We start from the raw sequence: 20,717 nt of genomic DNA, 5'->3' as shown, positions 1-20,717 counted from the left end.
GGTCTGGTGAGTGTTCAGTTTAGCCGTTGGTGATGGTGGCACGTGTTTGTCGGGTGGAAGAGACAGCCGCACCTTTAATAATCTATTTTGTATAAGAAGCATTACCAGCATTGAACTTTTCCTTCCTTTTTCCTGCATCGGAACTCACCGTTCAATTGACAAATTTTTTGCTGTTCCATTATTTTGAATTTTTTTGTATCGTTTGCACATTTATTAGTTATTTATGGGACTTTGATCATAATTTTATTTTATTTTATTTTTATTTTTTTATTTATCCACATAAGGAGCACTATCGGCGGTAAAATTCCCATCATGGGAGCACAACGTGCATTGATTTTGTCCTTTGTCGTTCCATGTTGACAATTAACCGCTGTTTTTTCACTTTCAGCATTTTGTTTATTGCACATTCTATGCAGTTTTTATAATATTTATTTTTGGTATATAAATGTGATATCCTCACACATGTTTATCCATATGGTACACCACTAATGTCGTTGCACTAGATATAGCACGTAATATATACTTGTTTGTGCACTAATTTAGCACATGGCTTAATAGCACTTTATGAAATTGCACTTTCAAAAAATCTTTGGATCAGCGCAGTAACATTTTTTCTAAACACATTTTTAACCTCCTGCTGGAGGTTCACACAGTATTGCAGCAGATCACTTACATATTTAAAATATAATTATATTTTTGCACCGGTGACATCCATATCACTTGTAGTAATATGGTGATCAGACTCAGAGTGGACAATTGGCTGGCACTGGTAGTGGTATGGTTCTATGATCAGACTCAGAAAACACAATTGGTTGGCACTTGTAGTGATATGGTGATCAGACAATTGGTTGGCACTGTTAGTGGTATGGTTCTATGCTCAGACTCAGAACACACAATTGGTTGGCACTTGTGGTGATATGGTGATCAGACAATTGGTTGGCACTTGCATTAGTGTGGTTGTATGATTCTGCCAGCCCTGTGTGTCTGAACACTGTGGATGAGATGAGTTTGTGCCGATCCGATTGCTCCTGTCACCTGTCACATGTCACCCCATCCCGGCTGCAGACAATTGTCGGGTCCTCCTCGTACATTAATAATCGCTGCCACTTGCCTTCAGCAGCAGTTGTAGGAAGGCTGAGAATTAGAAATCATTGCCATGAGACATTAGAGAGTCTTAGGAGAATGCTGCACATCTGGTTTCGCTTACCCTAGCCCCTTCAGTGGGCTCTGCATCTTATTCCAGCAGCTAATTGTATAAAGTGACGGGAGGCTGGTGACTGCCTTCACTACTTCAAATAGTCTGCATGAGATTAGAGGGGATCAGTCTCCTTAGGATCTCACATAGAGCTTGCAATCAATCTCTCCTGTCCGGATGGATATCCTCCCTGTACAGAGATCAGCTCACTGGTAACAGCACATAGGCCCTGGAGATCAATAGAAAGTGACATTGTGACAGTGCACAGCTTCATTATGATCACAGGTCACACTGCAAGAGAGGGATCTGTACTGATCACTATATATTATTCTGGGTATCTGCCAGGCATGCAAATCAAATGTCATGCAGTCATAAATCATGTTCTTAGGCTTTTATTATGCACAATCTCTGAACTGCCACTTTTGTCTGGTATGCATGCTGTGTGATCTATTAAGTTTGTAATAGTTAACTCAGGTGCTGTTGGTTTGTGTGTAAGAGGAGACTGGCAGCACAAGGCTCTGATGTCGCACACAGGAGCTGTCACCCTGCACTAGACCTCTGCACCTCCCACCCTACATGGACCAATAAGATCTGCCTTGATGCATGCATTGTTATTCATCAGAACACCGGCCAATCACAGATGGAATTCCATTGTAACCAAACAGGCTAAGTTGAAGAGCCTGGAGAGAGGACTTACAATCAAAGAGAAGGATCTTACCTAGGGTACAAGGACTGGACCACTGCATCCATTCATCATTCACTAGAGAGATGATTGAAGAATCACAAATAAAGGACTGCCTGAAATTATAAGTACCTGCTTGGAAGGCCAACAAAAAAAGCTACAGGAACAAATAAATGTTCTGGAGATGGAGAAGGGGACTTCTTTGGGACTTTGTCACTTGTGTGTCCTCCTGACCCTATTCATGGTGATCTTCCCCTGCTCGCATGGAAACTGGATGTAGGTACCTTTCATTTCTTTCATTGTCTTCAAATGTCCATAGATGATGATCCACATTGCACATTTTGTTATTCTTTGAAAAAAAAGATGATTTTATACTTTTTATCCTGTATTGATTAAAAGCAGCACCTATGATGTGTGTTCTTATCCAAGCGCTTCATCTTCTCACTGTGGTCATTAGAACCCAAGTATCCAATATGCGGTCATTTGTTCAGATCTATAGCAGAGAAGATTTGTAGTGTTCCAGTATCAGCACTCTCTTCCTAAACAGCAAAGCACATCTGGAGTCTCCAAACAAAGAACATGACAGCTCTCCAACATGTTTACATGCAGCTCGAAAATATGTTATTTCATTCCATCTCCATTGCAAGTTCAGTTCTGCTTTGTCAAAATATTCCTAGCTGACCTCCTTTGTTTCTTTCAGGGACTGGAGGATTTGGCATGTTCCAAAAAGGCATATTTTATAAGATGGATTAAAACATTATGGGTCAAGTCTGCTCTTTGCCCCCAGAGAAAACTATTTCTTGGAGGGTAGTTCTTTTTTTTCTGTTTGCAATTGGCAGCATTGTTACAAATTCATGCAATGCTGATTTTATTTTTATTTTTTAAAATCTAAGAAATAAATAATATTATGTCCTGTACATTTAGCTTTTGTTTATCCTGTATGAAATTGGCAACATTGTTCCAAATCCATGAAAAGTTTTTTTTCTTTCTTTTTTTTTTTAAATCTAAGTAATATACAAAATAGTTACATGTAGGTTTTGTTTTTCCTGTTTGCAATTGGCAATATTGTTCCAAATTCATGCAAAGGTTTTGTGTGTGTGTGTGTATATTATATATATATATATATATATATATATATATATATATATATATATATATACACACACAAATATATATATATATATATATATATATATATATATATATATATATGCAAGGTTTTGTGTGTGTGTATATATATATATATATATATATATATATATATATATATATATATACACACACAAATAAACATATATATATATATATATATATATATATATATACACACACACACACCACACACAAAAAACCTTTGCATGGATTTGGAACAATATTGCCAATTGCAAACAGAAAAAATAAATATATATATATGTATATATATATATATACTAATCAATAAATATATTTAAAGTACAGGTTATCTAATTTAGGTTTAGCGTTTTCCATTGCCATTGTTCAAAATTCATGTAAAGGAAAAAAAAACGCTTTTTTCTGTTTGCAATTGGCAACAATGTTCCAAACCCAAATTTTTATTTTTTATTTTTTAAATAATCTGATACATTTACAAATATTTCACAAAGAAAACAATGTACGTTTAGCTCCCCCCCTCATTTGGGAATATTGTTCGAAACCCAGTCAAAATTATTTTTTTCCATCAAAGTCAGAAAATAAATACAATTACTTGATGTAAAAAAAAAAATATATATATATATATATATATATATATATATAGAGAGAGAGAGAGAGAGAGAGAGAGAAGGAGAGAGAGATATGTGTGTGTGTGTATATATATATATATATATATATATATACACATACTTTACTTATATATATTTATATATATATATATATATATATATATATATATATATATATATATATATATATATATATATACACATTTTTTTTACATAAAAAATGCATGGATAGTGTTTAACATGGATTCCAATGGCCCTAGTACACACCAGTGCAGTGCATTCCAGTGAAGTCAACGAAAGTAGAACATGTTGCATTTATTTTGTATGGAACGCATCTAGAATGCTGCAAAAAAATGCATCAAAAATGCACAGGAGCGCACATGTCTTCAATTGAGATGAAGAATAAAAGGGGGGGGGGGGCACATTGAAAAAAAGCATAAACTCGTCAAAAATGCACCGGAATACATGAAAAATTTGCATGTAGAAACACATCCAGAACACAAAAATTGTGATGTGATGTGAACCTCAAAGTTTTTGTTTTTTTTTAATCTAAGGAACAAACAAAACTATGTCATGCAAGTTTTTTTTTTTTTCCGGTTTTTCAATTGGTAACATTGGGGTTAATTTACTAAAACTGGAGAGTGCAAAATCTGGTGAATGGTGGCCAATCAGCTTCTAACGTCAGCTTCTTCAATTAAGCTTTGACAAAAAAAAGCGTGGAAGCTGATTGGTTTCTATGAAGAGCTGCACCAGATTTTGCCCTCTTCAATTTTAGTGAATCAACCCCATTGCTCCAAACCCATGCATACATTTTTTAAATCTAAGAAATATGTTGAAACTCCTGCAGAATGCTTTACAAGAATTTCTTAGATTTATATATTATGTATGTTTGTTTTAGGTCTCTTTTTTGATTCTGAAACATAGTATTTATTTATTTGATTTTAAATCAAAATTGTTCCAAACTTTCTTTCGGTTCTCCGTAGTTGGAATGGCAGTTTTTTGGATCTGGAATAGGCGTTCGCACGTTGCACCCTCATTGTTAAAATTGGTAGCCTTGACAGAACAGCAAGTATTAGTTACATTGCACAGCTGTCTTCTAGTCATTTGCTGCATCTCTTTTGATTCTGGATTAAATAGATTACTGTGTGATGTTGTGATACCTTATCTGGATCAGATCTTTTATGGATGTGCTAATCCTCTGGATTCCTGTAGCATAGTTGAAACCCTGTGTACTGTTTTCCATGTGCGTTTCTTTGTTCTTCTGTTTGATGCTGGTGACATAAAATGCACTTCAGATAAGAGCTATATATATTTTCTTATTGTATGACATTTTTTTTTCTTGTTAGGAGTCTCTGGCCAAAATAGCCATAAATATCGCCAGTCAGTCTACTTGCTTGTTAGAAAATTGCCACATGTTAACACTTGGGTCTGAAGAATTCAGGGCTTTATTTACTAAGCAGCATTAAGCCACAAATACTGGAATTCTATACATTTCTGGTGCTCTTACAATAGGGACCTTAGCTCGGAGCGACTACATTATTTGTCCAAGTTAGTATCCAACTAGTCCAATAACTATTTTACGGTTTGCTGTGATAAATTATAATGGCTTCTCGAACCAAAACACGTGGATTGTTAAAGGAGTAACTTAACTGTAAGGTGTCATGGCATGCAGGTTTATATACTATTTATTACTGCAGTACTTCATTTGTGGTGTATGCAGACATTAAAAAATGAAGAAGAGGGGTGTACTGCGCTAATTCGATAAATGGTAAAAAAAATGAAGTGATCAGTGGTGAATGTTTGCTCTAAACCTATCTTTTTCAACCTTTTACCCAGTGGATCCTTTAAAATACTTTTTAAGGTCTTGGGGAACTCCTGCTGAAGCCACATCAATGGAGCCCAGTGGGAATAATGACCCCTATACTGGTGGCCAGTAGGAAGAATGCCCTTCTTATGGTGGTGGTCAGAAAGCTTCTCTTACAGACACTATGGGGGTTATTTACGAAAAGGCAAATCCACTTTGCACTACAAGTGAAAAGTGCACTTGAAATTGCACTAAAAAAGTGCACTTGGACGTCCAGTCGCTGAAGATCCGAGGGGGACATGCAAGGAAAATAAAAAACAGCATTTTAGCTTGAACGTGATTGGATGATAAAATCAACAGAGCTTCCCCTCATTTCAGATCTACCCCTCATATTTACAGCGACTGCACTTCCAAGTGCACTTCCAGTGCAATTTCAAGTGCACTTTTCACTTGTAGTGCGAAGTGGATTTTCCTTTCGTAAATAACCCCCAAACTGTCTAAGGCCACTCATCCTTGTCACCACACTTACAGTACAAGTGTTTGCATGAGTACAGCCAAAACCTGTCATTGATTTGTAAAGACCGCTGTACGCAAACACTTGTCTATCCTGGGTGCCTCCCAGCCACATTGACATGTCAACTGCGCCAATGTGAAGGCTTCATTCATGTGGGCATATGTATATTTTCCATACGAAATGCAGGTTTTTGTTAGCAGATGATCCTGTGTAAAATAGTATTGCAAAGTGGATTTGCCTTTTGTAAAGAACCCCCTAGAAAGGATCATTGGGTTCATACAGTTAGCTTGGCCAAGTGGCGTTGGTCCAGACACATTGTAGGCACCATTAAATGGGAGGTCAGTTAGCCTTAGCTTTAAAAAAAACAGCAAACTCTGGAGAAACCCTGTTAGAGAAAGGGTTTTCTGAACTATGGAGGTTACTATGGAGTTAATTTACTAAAGGAGTTGAAATTGCTCTTAGCAAAGTGAATTTTTACACTGACACTGACCATGGTAAATAAGGTGAAGGTGTTCACCCTAATCATTTGCAAGGAAATATCCTGTGTTTTTGTCATTTACCTTTGCAGATGATTGGGTGTTCAAAGAGTACAGTTTTACAATATTTACAAAGCTTAGTAAAAATTAATTTGGGCAGCAGTCACTATCCTTTAGTAAATCAACCCAATGTGTTTGGCTGACCCCAGCTAGGTCTTATGAGCGAGGTGAGGTTACACATAAGCATAATTTATGCACATAAATGTGCACCTATGTGCGTAGATTTATTCTAATGGCTAGAATAAGTGAATATTCTTTCCAACAGATTGAGTTTACACTCCAAAACTTTAAACGTCATATGGCTGTGAACGTGCATAAAAAAAAAAAATTGTGCCATTTTTCTGCCAACTTCAAATACAATATTGGTGCAAAAAATGAATATTTCTGTGTGCATGAGGCCTTAGAATGAGTATTGCACTGGGTTCTATCTCCTGTACCAGTCACGTGCTAACAGCCATTTAAGTGTGTGTATGACTGTGTGTCCCAAGCGTGTCACGATCCTACGGGGTAAAATGACCGCACCAGCCAAGCAGACTCTGGCTGGAAAAAGCGCCCAGAGGCGATTCAGTTCGCATGAGTTGCGCTATACAAGTCATTCATTCAAGTATGTGCTATTAAATAGACTCCATCAGTTTTCTCAACCAAGAGTCAGCTTACTTGCAAAAACCTGTTTGTAGACTTTCTTGTGCATCATCTTTAGAAGAGGTTTCCTTCTGGGACGACGGCCGTACAGATCAATTTGATGGAGTGTACAGCGTATGGTCTGAGCACTGAGCGGCTAACCCCATCAACCTCCGCAGCAATACTGGCAGCACTCATAAGTCTATTTCCCAAAGACAACCTCTGGATATGATGCTGCCAACGTGCACTCAACTTCTTTGGTCGACCATGGCGCGGCCTGTTCTGAGTGGAACCTGTCCTGGTAAACCACTGTATGGTCTTGTCCACCATGCTGCAGCTCAGTTTCAGGGTCTTCTTATAGCCTAGGCCATCTTTATGTAGAGCAACAATTTTTTTTCTAGGTCCTCAGAGAGTTCTTTGCCCTGAGGTGCCATGTTGAACTTCCAGTGACCAGTATGAGAGAGTGAGAGCGATAACACCAAATTTAACACACCTGCTTCCCAATCATGCCTGAGACCTTGTAACACTAACGAGTCACATGACACTGGGAGGGAAAATGGCTAATTGGGCATAATTTGGAAATTTTCACTTAGAAGTGTACTCACTTTTGTTGCCAGCGGTTTAGACATTAATGGCTGTGTGTTGAGTTATTTTGAGGGGACAGTAAATTTACACTGCATTAGACTGGAACTAAGGGGCCAAGCGTGACCCCCTGAAATACAAACCCACACCATAACCCCCCCTCCACCAAATGATTTGAACCAGCGCACAAGAGTAGCTACAAAGGGTGGGTCAACTAAATATAGGCCTACCTTACATTTAAGTACACAATGGGGTTTATTTACTAAAGCTGGAAAGTGCAAAATCAGGCTCACTTCTGCACAGAAACCAATGAGCTTTCAAGCTTTATTACCAAAACTTAATTGAACAAGCTGGGGTTAGAAGCTCATTTGTTTCTGTGCAGAAGTGAGCCTGATTTTGCACTTTCCAGCTTTAGTAAATAAACCCCATTGTGTACTTAAAAGTGGGGTATGCCTGTATTGAACCCTACTGACTAATACTGGGATGCCATTAAAGTTCATGTGGGTGTAAAGGCAGGTATCCCAATACTTTTGGTAATATAGTGTATATATTGCAGTTTTATGACTGGTAGCAACTTAAAAACAATACAATAACAAATAGTTTATGAAAATGAAACCCAATTTTGAGTAAATATAGTATTTTATTGATTTTACAAAGTTATAATCTGAAAGCAGTTTCACTGGTTGGCATTTCAGCACAGATTTACCTTTACAGGATTACAGATTTACCTTTCTGTTCGCCACTTAGACTGTCTAAATATAATATGCATCAAATTAATGACTTTTTTTTATATAACTGGTTTATTGTTTTTAAAAAGTAGTCACAATACAGAACAGTAAAAATAAAAGTGATGTATCACATTAAACAGTCATTTTTGAAAAATGACAGCTGGTCCAAGACGTGGATAGGCTGCATGAGAAAGTTGCAATAGCTAAAGAATACTAAATGGTTGCAAACTAATCAGCAATTAGGTTTACAATACTTGGTTACAAATGCTGCTGTATCTAAGACAACATCATGAAACCTCAGCTTAGGTTCACATTAGAGAGATCAAATCGCATGACAAGTCGCAGCCTATTAAAGGCAATGGCACTGTTCCAATTGGTGCAACACCAATTTTGTGGCGGCGCAACGATTTGCAAAACTAGTTCCTGCACTACATTTGCCGATTTCAGGTGTGACTTCAATAGACATCTGGGCATGAAGCCACACAGATGTCTATCAAGTAGCACCTGTGCTGATCTTGCTACTTTGAAATCGCACTACTTCAAGTGAAGTAGCACGATTTCAAAGTAGCATCAGTGTGAACCAGGGCTCAAACTGTAATTAGAAAATTAACTTGAAGTACCATTTTTTATATCTCGAGTTTGCCTGGCAGGTTCAGAACAGCAGGTGTATAACCACCCAACATGGAATACTGAGCAATAGAACCATATGATATAGTTTTAGTGAGAATATTGCTTGTCAATAGCAAAAGAATATATAAAGAACAAAACAAAGAAGAATGGGGAAAAATAAAAGTGAGGAGGGAGAGTAAAAGAATGCTATCCTGATGCTAGCGACCATCTAGGCCAGTGATGGCAAAACATTGGCACCCCAGATATTGTGGAAACTACATTTCCCATGATGCTCATGCACTCTGCAGTGTAGATGATCATCATTGGAAGTTTCAAAACATCTGGGGTGCCAAGGTTTGCCATCACTGATCTAGGCCCACTTGTTAGTGGGAAACTGGACACACCATAGGCAAAGTAAAGTAAAAAAACCCAGAGCAATCCATGTAGTGTTTTCTGTAAGTGGACACAGCTCCCAGACTAATGCCCTGTACACACGATCGGAATTTCCGATGGGTTAAAATCCGATGGAATTTTCCGGCGGAATTCCGTTCAAGCTGTCTTGCATACACACTGTCAGACCAAATTCCAACCGTCCAAAACGCAGTGACGTAAAACACTACGATGAACCGAGAAAAATGAAGTTCAATGCTTCCAAGCATGCGTCAACTTGATTTCTGAGCATGCGTGTTTCACACAGACGTTAGGAATTTCCAATAAACTCCGATGGGAAAAAGTCCACTGGGGCCCGCACACGGTCGGAATATCTGATGAAAAAATTCCATCAGACTTTTTTCATCAGAAATTCCGATCGTGTGTTAAATTTAAGAGAATTATGAAGACTAGCAGTGAGAATTTCCATGAGTTTAACATCTCGGATCCTTGTGTGAAGCTCAATGAGAGAAGGAGGCTCAGTGTTTTTCCATTTAAGAGCGCCCAGGCTTCAAGTCATGGTAACTATATGTGATAGCAAACTTTTGGCTGATTTAAGAAATCTAGTCGAGGGTAAATCCAGAAGGTAGGGAGAGACAGAGACAGGCAGTCATGTACTAGATCTGCCGTCTTCCAGTTTGGTGTAATAAACATGCAGTACCATGTTGGAGGAACCCAACATACATTTTACAATGCCAAAATCTGTCATTGGCTAATGGGTATATAGTATGGAGAAGCTCATAATGCATAATGCGTGTTTAGATGCTTGAGACCATATTGCTTGCCGAAAGGCAACTCTTCCTCCAGAATATTCTTCCATTTTTCATATAAGTATTTTTATATGAGGTTTGTACAGGCAGTGAATTTAATTAGTTGCAAGAGGGACCAGTTAGAGAAGTTTCCTCATTTCCTAATTTAGAAAACTGTCATGTGTTTGATAATGTCTGAGCATAGTGAAAGATTGTAAAGCCTCATACACACAATCGGACTTCCATCTGACTTTTCCATGGATTTTGGTCCGAATGGGCGTCGGCCGTGAACTTGTTCTACATACATAAGGCAGAAAATTTTCAACCAACTTTCACCAAATCACATGGTTTTTCAGCTCTTTACCACCACCCTTTGGGCAACTTCTGCTATTGTTGTCTGATCTTTAGCATCGATTCTGATCATGCGTGTTTGTACTTTAGTCCAATGGAGTTGTGTACACACGATCGGATTATCCTTCATCGGACATTTGTTGCCGGAAAGTTTAAGAACATTCACAGCGAACAACCCCAAAAAATTGTCTGATGGAGCATACACACGGTCGGATTGTCCGATAAAACATGTCCGTCGGACAATTGTTGTCAAAAAGTCCAATCGTGTGTATGAGCCTTTGGAGTCAATACAACACTTGTTTTGGCTCGTTAAATTCCTTTTGAAGTTCTGTAAAGGAACATAATTTTCTAGCTCTGACATCCGCCAGGTGTCCAAAGTGAAATAAGGCCTTAGACATCCAGGGTTGAGATAATTGTGAGGTTAGGCTATCTGTAACTGATGGAATAAAGAAGGGTGTCAATAGGGACGAGTCTGTAATCAAAGTATATACATTGTTTGCGTTGCCATATATTTCTAAGAAACGCAACAAATCTAAGCAGTTTAGATCATCCTGTATCCACGTTGCTACTCCATACTGTGGATTTGGGGTAGATAGGTGCTATTCACATATTCTGAACATTGGTCCAATGGTTGTTTACATATAAAGTAGACCAGGAGGCCAGTGACCTCCAATTAAATGACGTTTTATTGGACACAAAAGTGTGTTTTTGGGAAAATGCAGTTGTGTTCACTGTTAACATGTCTAATAAGTACCTGTACTATTTTACCCAACAAGCTTTCCTCTTAGTACTTTCCAGTAACAATAAAGGATCTAGGTCAATATCTAATACTTTTTTTTTTTATTAAGTTTTACCTGATCGCTATTTATCTTCAACCAAGCCATCCTAGGTGTGTATCTGCATATGTATGTATGGGGGAAGGAGTCCCTCTTTAAAAACATATTTTTTTACTTATTTTAAAACGCTTTTATTTTTTTTACCCACTTAACCTCATACCTATCACAAGGGGTCTGCAAAGCCCCTATGAGATAGTACATTTAGCATGACAGGTCATTTTTATGGTGACATCAGGGGCCACCTACTCATGATGATTTCCCTGCACTGCTTCCACAGTATTCAATTTTTTCCTACTCTGGCCAAAGCCAGACTTGATCTCAGTACTCAGGGCAGAGGGCACCCAGCTTTATAAAACAGAGAACAGATAGGTTTGCTGATCTCCCACCCCTTGCCATCCTAACAATCCAGCCTCCTATGACTTCCTTGGTGTTATTGTTAACCTCAAGTGTTGCTCAGGCTCATTATTGTATGTAAAAGCAGTTGCCTTGAGTGATGCTTGGGCTTAACTGTTATTAAATAGGATTCCGAGCAATGCTTGGGTGTAAATGTTAAGGCGGTAGGTAAAAGAGACCATAGGCAGAGCAAGTATCATGGCAGATATATTATTATTTACCCAAAGTTTTCAATATATGCTCTATATATGGGAAACAAACAATCCTTAAGACTGACCAATAACATATTTTATACAGTATAGAATTGAAAACTCAATAATTTGATTACTCATATATATATATATATATATATATATATATATATATATATATATATATACACTGTATAGCACTGTATATACTGTATAGCACTGTATAATCTCTAAATCTTTCAGACTTTCTTCTCTGTATATGGACAACACTGACTTCAGGATGTCCTAATTGTCAATCCAAACTTAAAGTAGAACTATAGACAAAACATTTATATAGTTATAACCCATCCGATTTGTAATTTTTTTTGTCATCTGTGTCCCATTGTGGAGATTTTCCTTCACTTCCTGTCCCCTAGCCAAACAGGAAGTAAGAGGAAATACCTGCAAATTAAGGGAATTCATTGGGGACCCCCAGGTCACCAGAACTAGTGTCTCCATTTACCCATTTATTACTGTGTTGGGGACAACACAAAATGTGTGATTTTCTTTTACTGTCCCTTTCAATAATAATGGTAAACAGGACAAATAAACATAGTGAATCTCCTTAAAGCGGGAGTTCACCCGAAAACAATTTTTTAACATTAGATTGAGGCTCATTTTGTCGACGTTCGGCTACTTTCGGAAAATCGTGGCGCGATGTATGCAACCGTTCGGAAGCCTGTCAGAAGGCTGTCAATCAAATAGGAACGCCCAGTCCCGCAGCCCATACCCGGAAGCGGCGGAGAAGATCTCTCTCTAAAATGGTAAGTACTGCTTCGATTAAAAAAAAACCACCCGATTCCCCTTGACAAAATGAGTCTCAATCTAATGTTAAAAATGTACTTTTTGGGTGAACCTCCACTTTAACGGGGACACAGACAGCAATACAAACATTTAAATCCCTCGCCACTCTATCCAAAACAAAAAAGTTTTGCCTTTAGTTATATTTTAAGAAAGATAAGCAAAAGATAGTGCCTATCATTTTTCTTATAGATAATCTTAGCTTGAGTTTTTTTATCAAGTTGGTTTTGTAAGTTCATCTTATAGTAGTACTAAAGCCTCAAATTTATTCACAGTATACATCTATATATGCCAGTGGAGCAGAGAATAAGACCCCTTTCACACTGAGGCGTATTTCAGGCGTTTTAGCGCTAAAAATAGCGCATAAATAACACCTGAAATAATTCTGCCCCAGCATTCTCAATGTGAAAGCCCGAGGGCTTTCACACTGAGGCGACGGGGGTGGCAGGAGGAAAAAAAATCTCCTGCAAGCAGCATCTTTGGAGCGGTATAAGAGCGGGGCGTTTACCGCTCCTATACCGCTCCTTCCCATTGAAATCAATGGAAAACCACGGAAATATCGCCGGCAATGCGCCTATGCAGTATTAACCCTTTTAAAACCGCTAGCGGACGAATATCGCTGTAAATACTACGGTATAGAGGTGCTAAAAATTGCGCCGCTATACCGCCACCGCACCTCCACTGCTCTGTGAGAAAGGGGCTTAAGAGATGTTTAAGAAAAGTGCATAAACACTTACAATTTGCTTTATTTACAAAGAGAGTTCCTCTGCACTCCTGCACTCTGCACTCCTTCCCTGAACTTCTGTTTGAGAGCACACAATTATAACTACCGGTACATACACAATCCCCCTACCCTCCTACTTGAGACTACATGTCACATAATGCCTGTGCAGGCAGCGTCAAAATGTGAGCCTGGAGTCCCTCTGAGATCGCACTCATAAGAGTGGCTCCGAAGGACCCTGCAAGGGAATGGAGCCACCCAAGGAGAGGAACCCTGGAGCAGAAGAAAGGAAAGCTTTTAAAAAATAAGCAGCGGACAAGGTAAGTACAAATGTCAGCTGCTATAATCGTTATAAAAAATGTAGGGTTCAGCAACACTTTAAATTTGTCAGTCATTTCTTAAAAACCAACCATGATGGAGAGTGTGAAGGGTCATTTTCTGACATCTTATGTGAGGCTAGATCATTATCAATGTTTAACTCAAACACCTCATTATGTGTAAGTGGAGTATTCTTTCTTTATGAAGCAGCAGCAGCTGCTGACTTTTTTCTCATTCTATGACTATTCATCTTAGCAATTCAATGAGATGGATCAAGCATGCGCGTTAGAATGTCTGACGAGTCAATTACTTGCCCCCCACCCTGTGCTGGCCAATGTGGTTCCTGCCACTAGCTTGTATGTCCTGTAGTGATGTAGAGCAGACTGGAGATGCCATTGTAGCATACAGGGAGTAAGCATTCTACCAAAATATTTGTAACAACCCGGGAGCAGAAAAGTGATGGGTATCCAATACACGGCCCACCAGAAAGGTACATGTATTCAACCTTCTTTTACAGAAGAGAACCTATGGTGGCAGGTGCAGGTAAAAGATACACCTGCAATATAATAGCATGAAATACAATAATTAGAGTACAGATAAAAGACACACATTCGCATTCTATCATAATAACATCTTGAGATACACTACATAACTGGAGCACTGTTTGCTAGGCAGAGTACCTCAATCTGAAATCCAGGTCTCACATACACTTTCCATATTTATAATATGCAGAATATTACACAGCTGCTGGGCCCAAGCATCTTTACAACTCCAGGCAGATATAAAAGACACAAATTAGTGCAGCTCTGTAGTCATTAAATTGATTGTAAACGCTAGATTTTTTTCCTTAAAGTAACAAACATGGTATACTTTACCTGCTTTGTGTAATGGTTTTGCAGAGAGCAGCCCCGGTCCTACTTTTCTCTGATCCCCCACTGGCACTTCTGGCTCCTCCGCCGAATGCCCCCATAGCAAGATGCTCGTGTGTGCTCGCTTCCGAGCCCTGCTCTGTGTGTCCATAAGAGCGTGGCTTGGTCCTACCCCCTGCACCCTCCTCACTGGTTGTGGTTGACAGCAGTGAGAGCCAATGCTCCCACTGCTGAATCTGAGCCAATGAGGAGGGAGAGAGTTGGGAGAGTCTCTGTTCTTGCGCACATCACTGGATTGAGATGGGGTCAGGTAAGTTTAAGTGAGGGGGGAAGCTGCATGTGGAAGGTTTTTTACCTTAAGCCCTGGTTCACACTGGGCTGCGGGAGTGAAGCCGTGCGAGTTCAGCTGGACTCGCACGATTTCACTCCCGCTGGCAGTCCCGATTTTGGCCGCGATTTAAGAGACATCTGTGCAAGTTTCTGCACAGATGTCAATGTAGATCGCGGCCCGAAATCGCAAAAAGTAGTACAGGAATTACTTTATGAAATCGGTGCAGCGCCGCAGATGCGGCGTCGCACCGATTTGGACGGTGTCATTACCAACAATTGGCGGAAAATGCCGCCGATTTGAGATGCGATTTCACATGTGAAATTGCATCTCAAATGGAAGCAAATCGTACCCAGTGTGAACCTGGGCTAATACATAGAATGAATTTACAACCACATTAATACAGAAGTAGACCTGGTATCAGCTCCTTGCAATCCACCGTACAGGGGAGCTCAGATTAGGGGAGGGAGAAGCAACACAAGGAGAGAATCAGTGTAAGGAACATGCTGAGAGAACAGATTTTGGCCTTGTACACACGACCGTTTTCCTCGACAGAATCCATCAAGAAACTTGGTGGCAGAGCTTTTTGGCCGAGGAAAACGATCGTGTGTATGTTTTTCGTCGAGAAAACTGTCGTGGAACTCGACGAGAAAAAAAGAGAACAGGACTCGTCAGGAGTCTCAATTTCCTCATTGTGTTTCTCGTCGGGCTGGTTTACGATGAGAAACATGTTCGTGTGTATGCTTAGAAACCCACGCATGCTCAGAATAAAGTATGAGACGGGAGCGCACCTTCGGTAAAAGTAGCGTTTGTAATGGAGATAGCACATTCGTCACGCTGTAACAGTCTGAAAAGCGCGAATCGTCTCTCACCAAACTTTTACTAACACGCAGTAACATGAGATTAGCAAAAGCAGCCCCAAGGGTTGTGCCAGTGGAATCGAACTTCCCCTTTATAGTGCCGTCGTACGTGTTGTACGTCACCGCGTTTGAGAACAACGAGATTTGGTCTTGACAGTGTGTACGCAAAGAAAGCTTGTCAAGATTCTCTAAAAAGCCTGACAACGAACTCGTCGAGGAAAACGATGTATCTTTTACGACGAGTTTCTCGGTCGTGTGTACGAGGCCTGACAGAAAGGTGAGTTCTTCTTCTTTCACTATTCAATGACAAGGTGGGGGTGGAGAGGAGACCTGTAAGGTTAAAATCAGGTCTCCTGTCCTGCTAGACAGGGTTGTGCTGTGTGGCAGAGCTGTGTAAATATCTGGAGTAGATGGACAGAAATACAAATCCTTTAGCAGGTAAAACAGTATATGGAATTCATCTATGTATTTAGATGTTTGTCAGGAGTTCAAATTTAACCATTTCTGTTTTGTAGAAGGTGCTAAGGTAAATCAGCTGTAATATACAGATCTGGCTTTTTAGTACATACAGAAAAAACAAAGGATAACAGCAATGTATATCAAATCTCAGCCCAGGTCATAGTTTTTCAAGTGAAGTTTATTTTAGCATATAGTATTCAGGGCATAACAGAATTCATATAATGATACAAACATAAAACTGAGATATACCCTCCCACAGCGTCCAATAACATCTCTGCGTTGACACCCGATTCAGTCTCTCTACTTCTCAGCTCACCTCTTCTGTCTCCTTACAAATCACTAAATTACTAACTGGCATTTCTTCCTGAGTGTCACACCACTTCCTCAAACTCAATCTTTCCAAAACTGAGCTCATAGTATTTCTTTTCCCTGTGCCCTCTCCCAAGACTATTCCATTGAGATCACAACTATCAGACCTTCCTCTCTTTCCAGAATAATAGATGTCATCTTAAAAATAAGACCTATCTTAACAAATGACATAATAAAGTGCCTAATTCACTCCAATATTAAATCTCGCCTCTTCAGGCTCATTGGCCTACATTCAGGTTATTCCCTATTCAATCTATCATGGATGCTGCTGACAGATTTAATCATATCCAACACTCTTTGCCAATCCCTCCACTGGTTTTCATTACCCCAATGCATAAAATTCATAATATATAGAGCCATTCACCAACCTTATCTCGGAATATCAACTGAAATCGTCCCGCCTGCTCCTCCCAAAACCTTCTGCTCTGTAACCCCCTTATCACCTCTTCCCAAGTTCACCTCCAGGACTTCTTTTCCTAAGTTCCTAAATATAAATATACAAGAGTTCCTCAAAAAGTTCCTCCACTTTATTTCACAGCCATCTTCACCACAGTTGACAACTAACTCTAAGGCCTCGTACACACGACTGAGGAACTCGTCGGAAAAGACACATCGTTTTCCTCGACGAGTTCCTTGTTAGGCTTGTCGAGAAACTCGACAGGCTTGCTTTGGGTACACACGGTCAAGACCAAATCTCCTCGTTCTCAAACGCGGTGACGTACAACACATACGACGGCAGGGGAAGTTCGATTCCACTGGCACAACCCTTGGGGCTGCTTTTGCTAATCTCATGTTACTGATGTTACTGTGTGTTAAGTCAAAGTTTGGTCGGAGACGATTTGCACTTTTAAGTCTGTTACAGCGTGACAAAAGTGCTATCTCCATTACAAACGCTACTTTTACCGAAGGTGCGCTCCCGTCTCATACTTTATTCTGAGCATGCGCGAACACGAAGTGTTTCTCGTCAAAAACCAGCCCGACGAGGAACACGACGAGGAAATTGAGACTCCCATCGAGGAAAAGGAGAACTTGTTCTCTTTTTTCCTCGTCGAGTTCCTCAACAGTTTTCTCGATGAAAAGCATACACACAACCGTTTTCCTCGGCAAAAAAGCTCTGCCACCAAGTTTCTTGATGGATTCTGTCGAGGAAAACGGTCGTGTGTACGAGGCCTTATACTAAACTGCAAGGTCAGCCGGCTTGCCAGACAGACTAGTCACATGACACTCTCAGACACAACCAGTTACTACTCCTCCCACCCTCATTGTTTCCAACGAAAATATAAAGGTGCGGAAACTTTTTGAAGACCCCTCGTACAATGATTCCTACATATGAAAGCTACTAATATTAAATTTTTGCATTCTTAAAGGAGAATGTTCTTTTTTTTTCTGCAGTATGTTGCCAAAAATACTGTTACCATTGATCTAATCATCTTTATTTACAACCTGGTAGCTGCCAAAAATTCTATACCGTAACAGAGAAAAGAAGTCAAACAAAAGTTTTTCACTGAAACACTTATGCCTTGTACACATGGTGAGACTTTCCGTGAAAAAAAGTCAGACAGGCTTTTTTTCTGGGAAATTCCGGACGTGTGTAGCCTCCATCTGACTTTTTTTATTGGAAGTCCGATGGACCTGTTCTCACGGTGGACTTTTGCATGGTCGAATGTCCGACCGTGTGTACAAGGCATTAAAAAGGTTTTTAAACTCTAAAAAAAAAAAGAAGGAAAACACCTGCAAGACAAAGGCATAATGAGCTTGTAATGCATCACATACTAGCTGATTATAAAATACTCACCTTAGAATGAAGCTTTCAATCGGTGCCGCTGAGACGGCTGACATTTTCCCCAGGAGTTTCTTTCGGGCGCTGTGAGTGGCCGAAGCTGCAATGACATCACTTACGCACATTTGCGCAGGAGCCGTCGTTCATGGCACAGGACTCAGGAAGAATGGCACCCGTGGCCGTTCCTTCAGAGCGCACGCGCCAGTGATGTCACTGACTGCATGTAATGTACATATCTCTTAAACTGTACACGTTTGGGAGATAATTACACTACCTATAGGTAAGCCTTATTATAGGATTACCTACTATAGGTAAAACTCTTTAAAGAAGAAACAATAGTGCAAGGAGCAGGAAAATAACCTTTGTCCTATTCATTTTGTGTTTGACTCTCTTAAGGCCCATACACACGGTCAGACTTTCGACCAACAAACTTCAAAATCAACAAGTTTTCACATTTGTCCGATCGTGTGTACGCTCCATCGGACCAACTTTTTCGTGTTTCATCGGACGAAAAGTTTGGTCTGCAAACAGACAAACTTTACGACAACAAAAGTCTGATGGTGCCTAGTCCGACCGTGTGTACAGCAAGCCATCGGACTTTTGTCCGAAGTACAAACACGCATGCCCAGAACCAATGTTAAAATCAACCAACAATAGCAGAAGTTAACCAAAGAGTGGCGATAAAGAGCAGAAAAACCATGTGATGTTGGGAAAGTTTTAGAAAAGTTTGCAGAAAAGTCCGAAAGTGTGTATGCTATGGGTGTGACCGGACAAATCACTTCGGACAAAAATCCAAGGGAAAGTTTGTTGGATGTCCGACCGTGTGTACGAGGCTTTAGACTCATGTCATTACAACAAATTTTCTTGATGTGTTTAAAAAAATTATTTATCTTTTACCGGGCTCTTTTGCTTGTCAGATGAAGACTTGATCAGGTTAATCATTTTTTAATTCACTTGCGGGTATTTTTTCTTGTAGGTGGCTTGGTGTTACATCTTTTGGTGTTCCAGAGAAGTTGGGTTGTTCCAACCTTCCTCTAAGTGCCCGACAGAAAGACATGTGTAAGAAGAAGCCATACTTGTTATCATCCATCCGGGAGGGAGCCAGACTAGGAATTCAAGAGTGTAGGAACCAATTCAAGCATGAAAGATGGAACTGCTCTATTGCACCAGCTTTATATACTACTAGTTCTTCCTTGTCCCTTTCTTTTCTGTCATCATCATTAGCATCAGCTCATTCAATCTTCGGCTATGAGTTAACCAGTGGTAAGTTATTTGTTCAGGCTTTATACATATGGTGCATGTTTTAGCTAACCACTTAACCAGTCCATCTTCAAGATGAAAACTGAAATTATACCATAAACAAATTTTCCTAAAAAATCGCAGTTTATTTTTCTACTAAACACTTTCTCTTCTCTTTTTTTTGTGGGCCTTTTCAGGTTTATTAAATGCTGCAGTGGAGAACTGTACTGAAAATTGTTACATTTCTTTTAATAATTTCACGATCCTGCATATTCACACCGCTCAGTTACAAATTAGAGCTTTCATATGGTTGACATTATCTGACTCAAAACCACATTACTGTAAAAATCTGAATTATATTTAAATTGCTACTAGCTATTTGAAGGGAAAACTTGTTTTAAAAGCAATTATAAGAGAAGCGTAATATGTCATAGGCACTCTAACTGACGAAGACTACCTTCTAGCTAACCCATTAGCCTAATGAGATTTATCCCATATTTGGCCAAGTCATCCTTGTCTAGGATTTCTGGTGAGAGCAAAAACATCCGCGATCCAGCCACTGGCATGGGCAATCGCACACAGAGATGGTATAAATGGCAGACCCAATTAGTAAAGTAGGTTCCAAATCCAGTAAGGGCTGTTTAAAAATGCTGTCACTTAACAGAGATTAATACTTTTTGGACATCAAATATTGTTACTTAGAGATCTGATTTTATTGACTGTGCCTCTTACAGACACGAATCCTGTTTTGTCAGGGTGTAATTGAGAACAAATTAGTTGAATAAAGCAAGTAGTGGAAATAATTTTGACAAGTAGTGTGATGCCAACCCTAAAACCAGAGATGGAAGTTAAAAAAAAAAAAAAATGTCCCACCACCATACAGCTATATTATGACAAATGGAGCGTCTTGCTGGCTTGTGGATGACACCAACACTCAGTCTTTATCCCCTCACATATAAAACCAGGAAGACTGTC

The 20,717-nt window shown here is 39.5% G+C and overlaps 1 protein-coding gene across 1 annotated transcript in view; it reads left to right on the top strand.

Annotated features, from left to right (window-relative positions):
* Nucleotides 1-1,235: 1,235 nt before the first annotated feature.
* The window catches only part of WNT16 (Wnt family member 16), a 37,785-nt gene continuing 18,303 nt past the window's right edge, over nt 1,236-20,717 (top strand). Inside the window, exons 1-2 of the mRNA XM_040343742.1 lie at nt 1,236-2,153; nt 19,480-19,766. Of these exons, the coding sequence (XP_040199676.1) occupies nt 2,062-2,153; nt 19,480-19,766 (379 nt within the window). The 5' untranslated portion in view covers nt 1,236-2,061. The remainder of the gene's footprint in view (nt 2,154-19,479; nt 19,767-20,717) is intronic.

Source organism: Rana temporaria, chromosome 3 (assembly GCF_905171775.1).
Source record: "Rana temporaria chromosome 3, aRanTem1.1, whole genome shotgun sequence".
Taxonomy (NCBI): Eukaryota; Metazoa; Chordata; class Amphibia; order Anura; family Ranidae; genus Rana; species Rana temporaria.
Note: the sequence above shows the minus strand (reverse complement) of the source record. Positions and strands in the feature narration are given on the sequence as shown.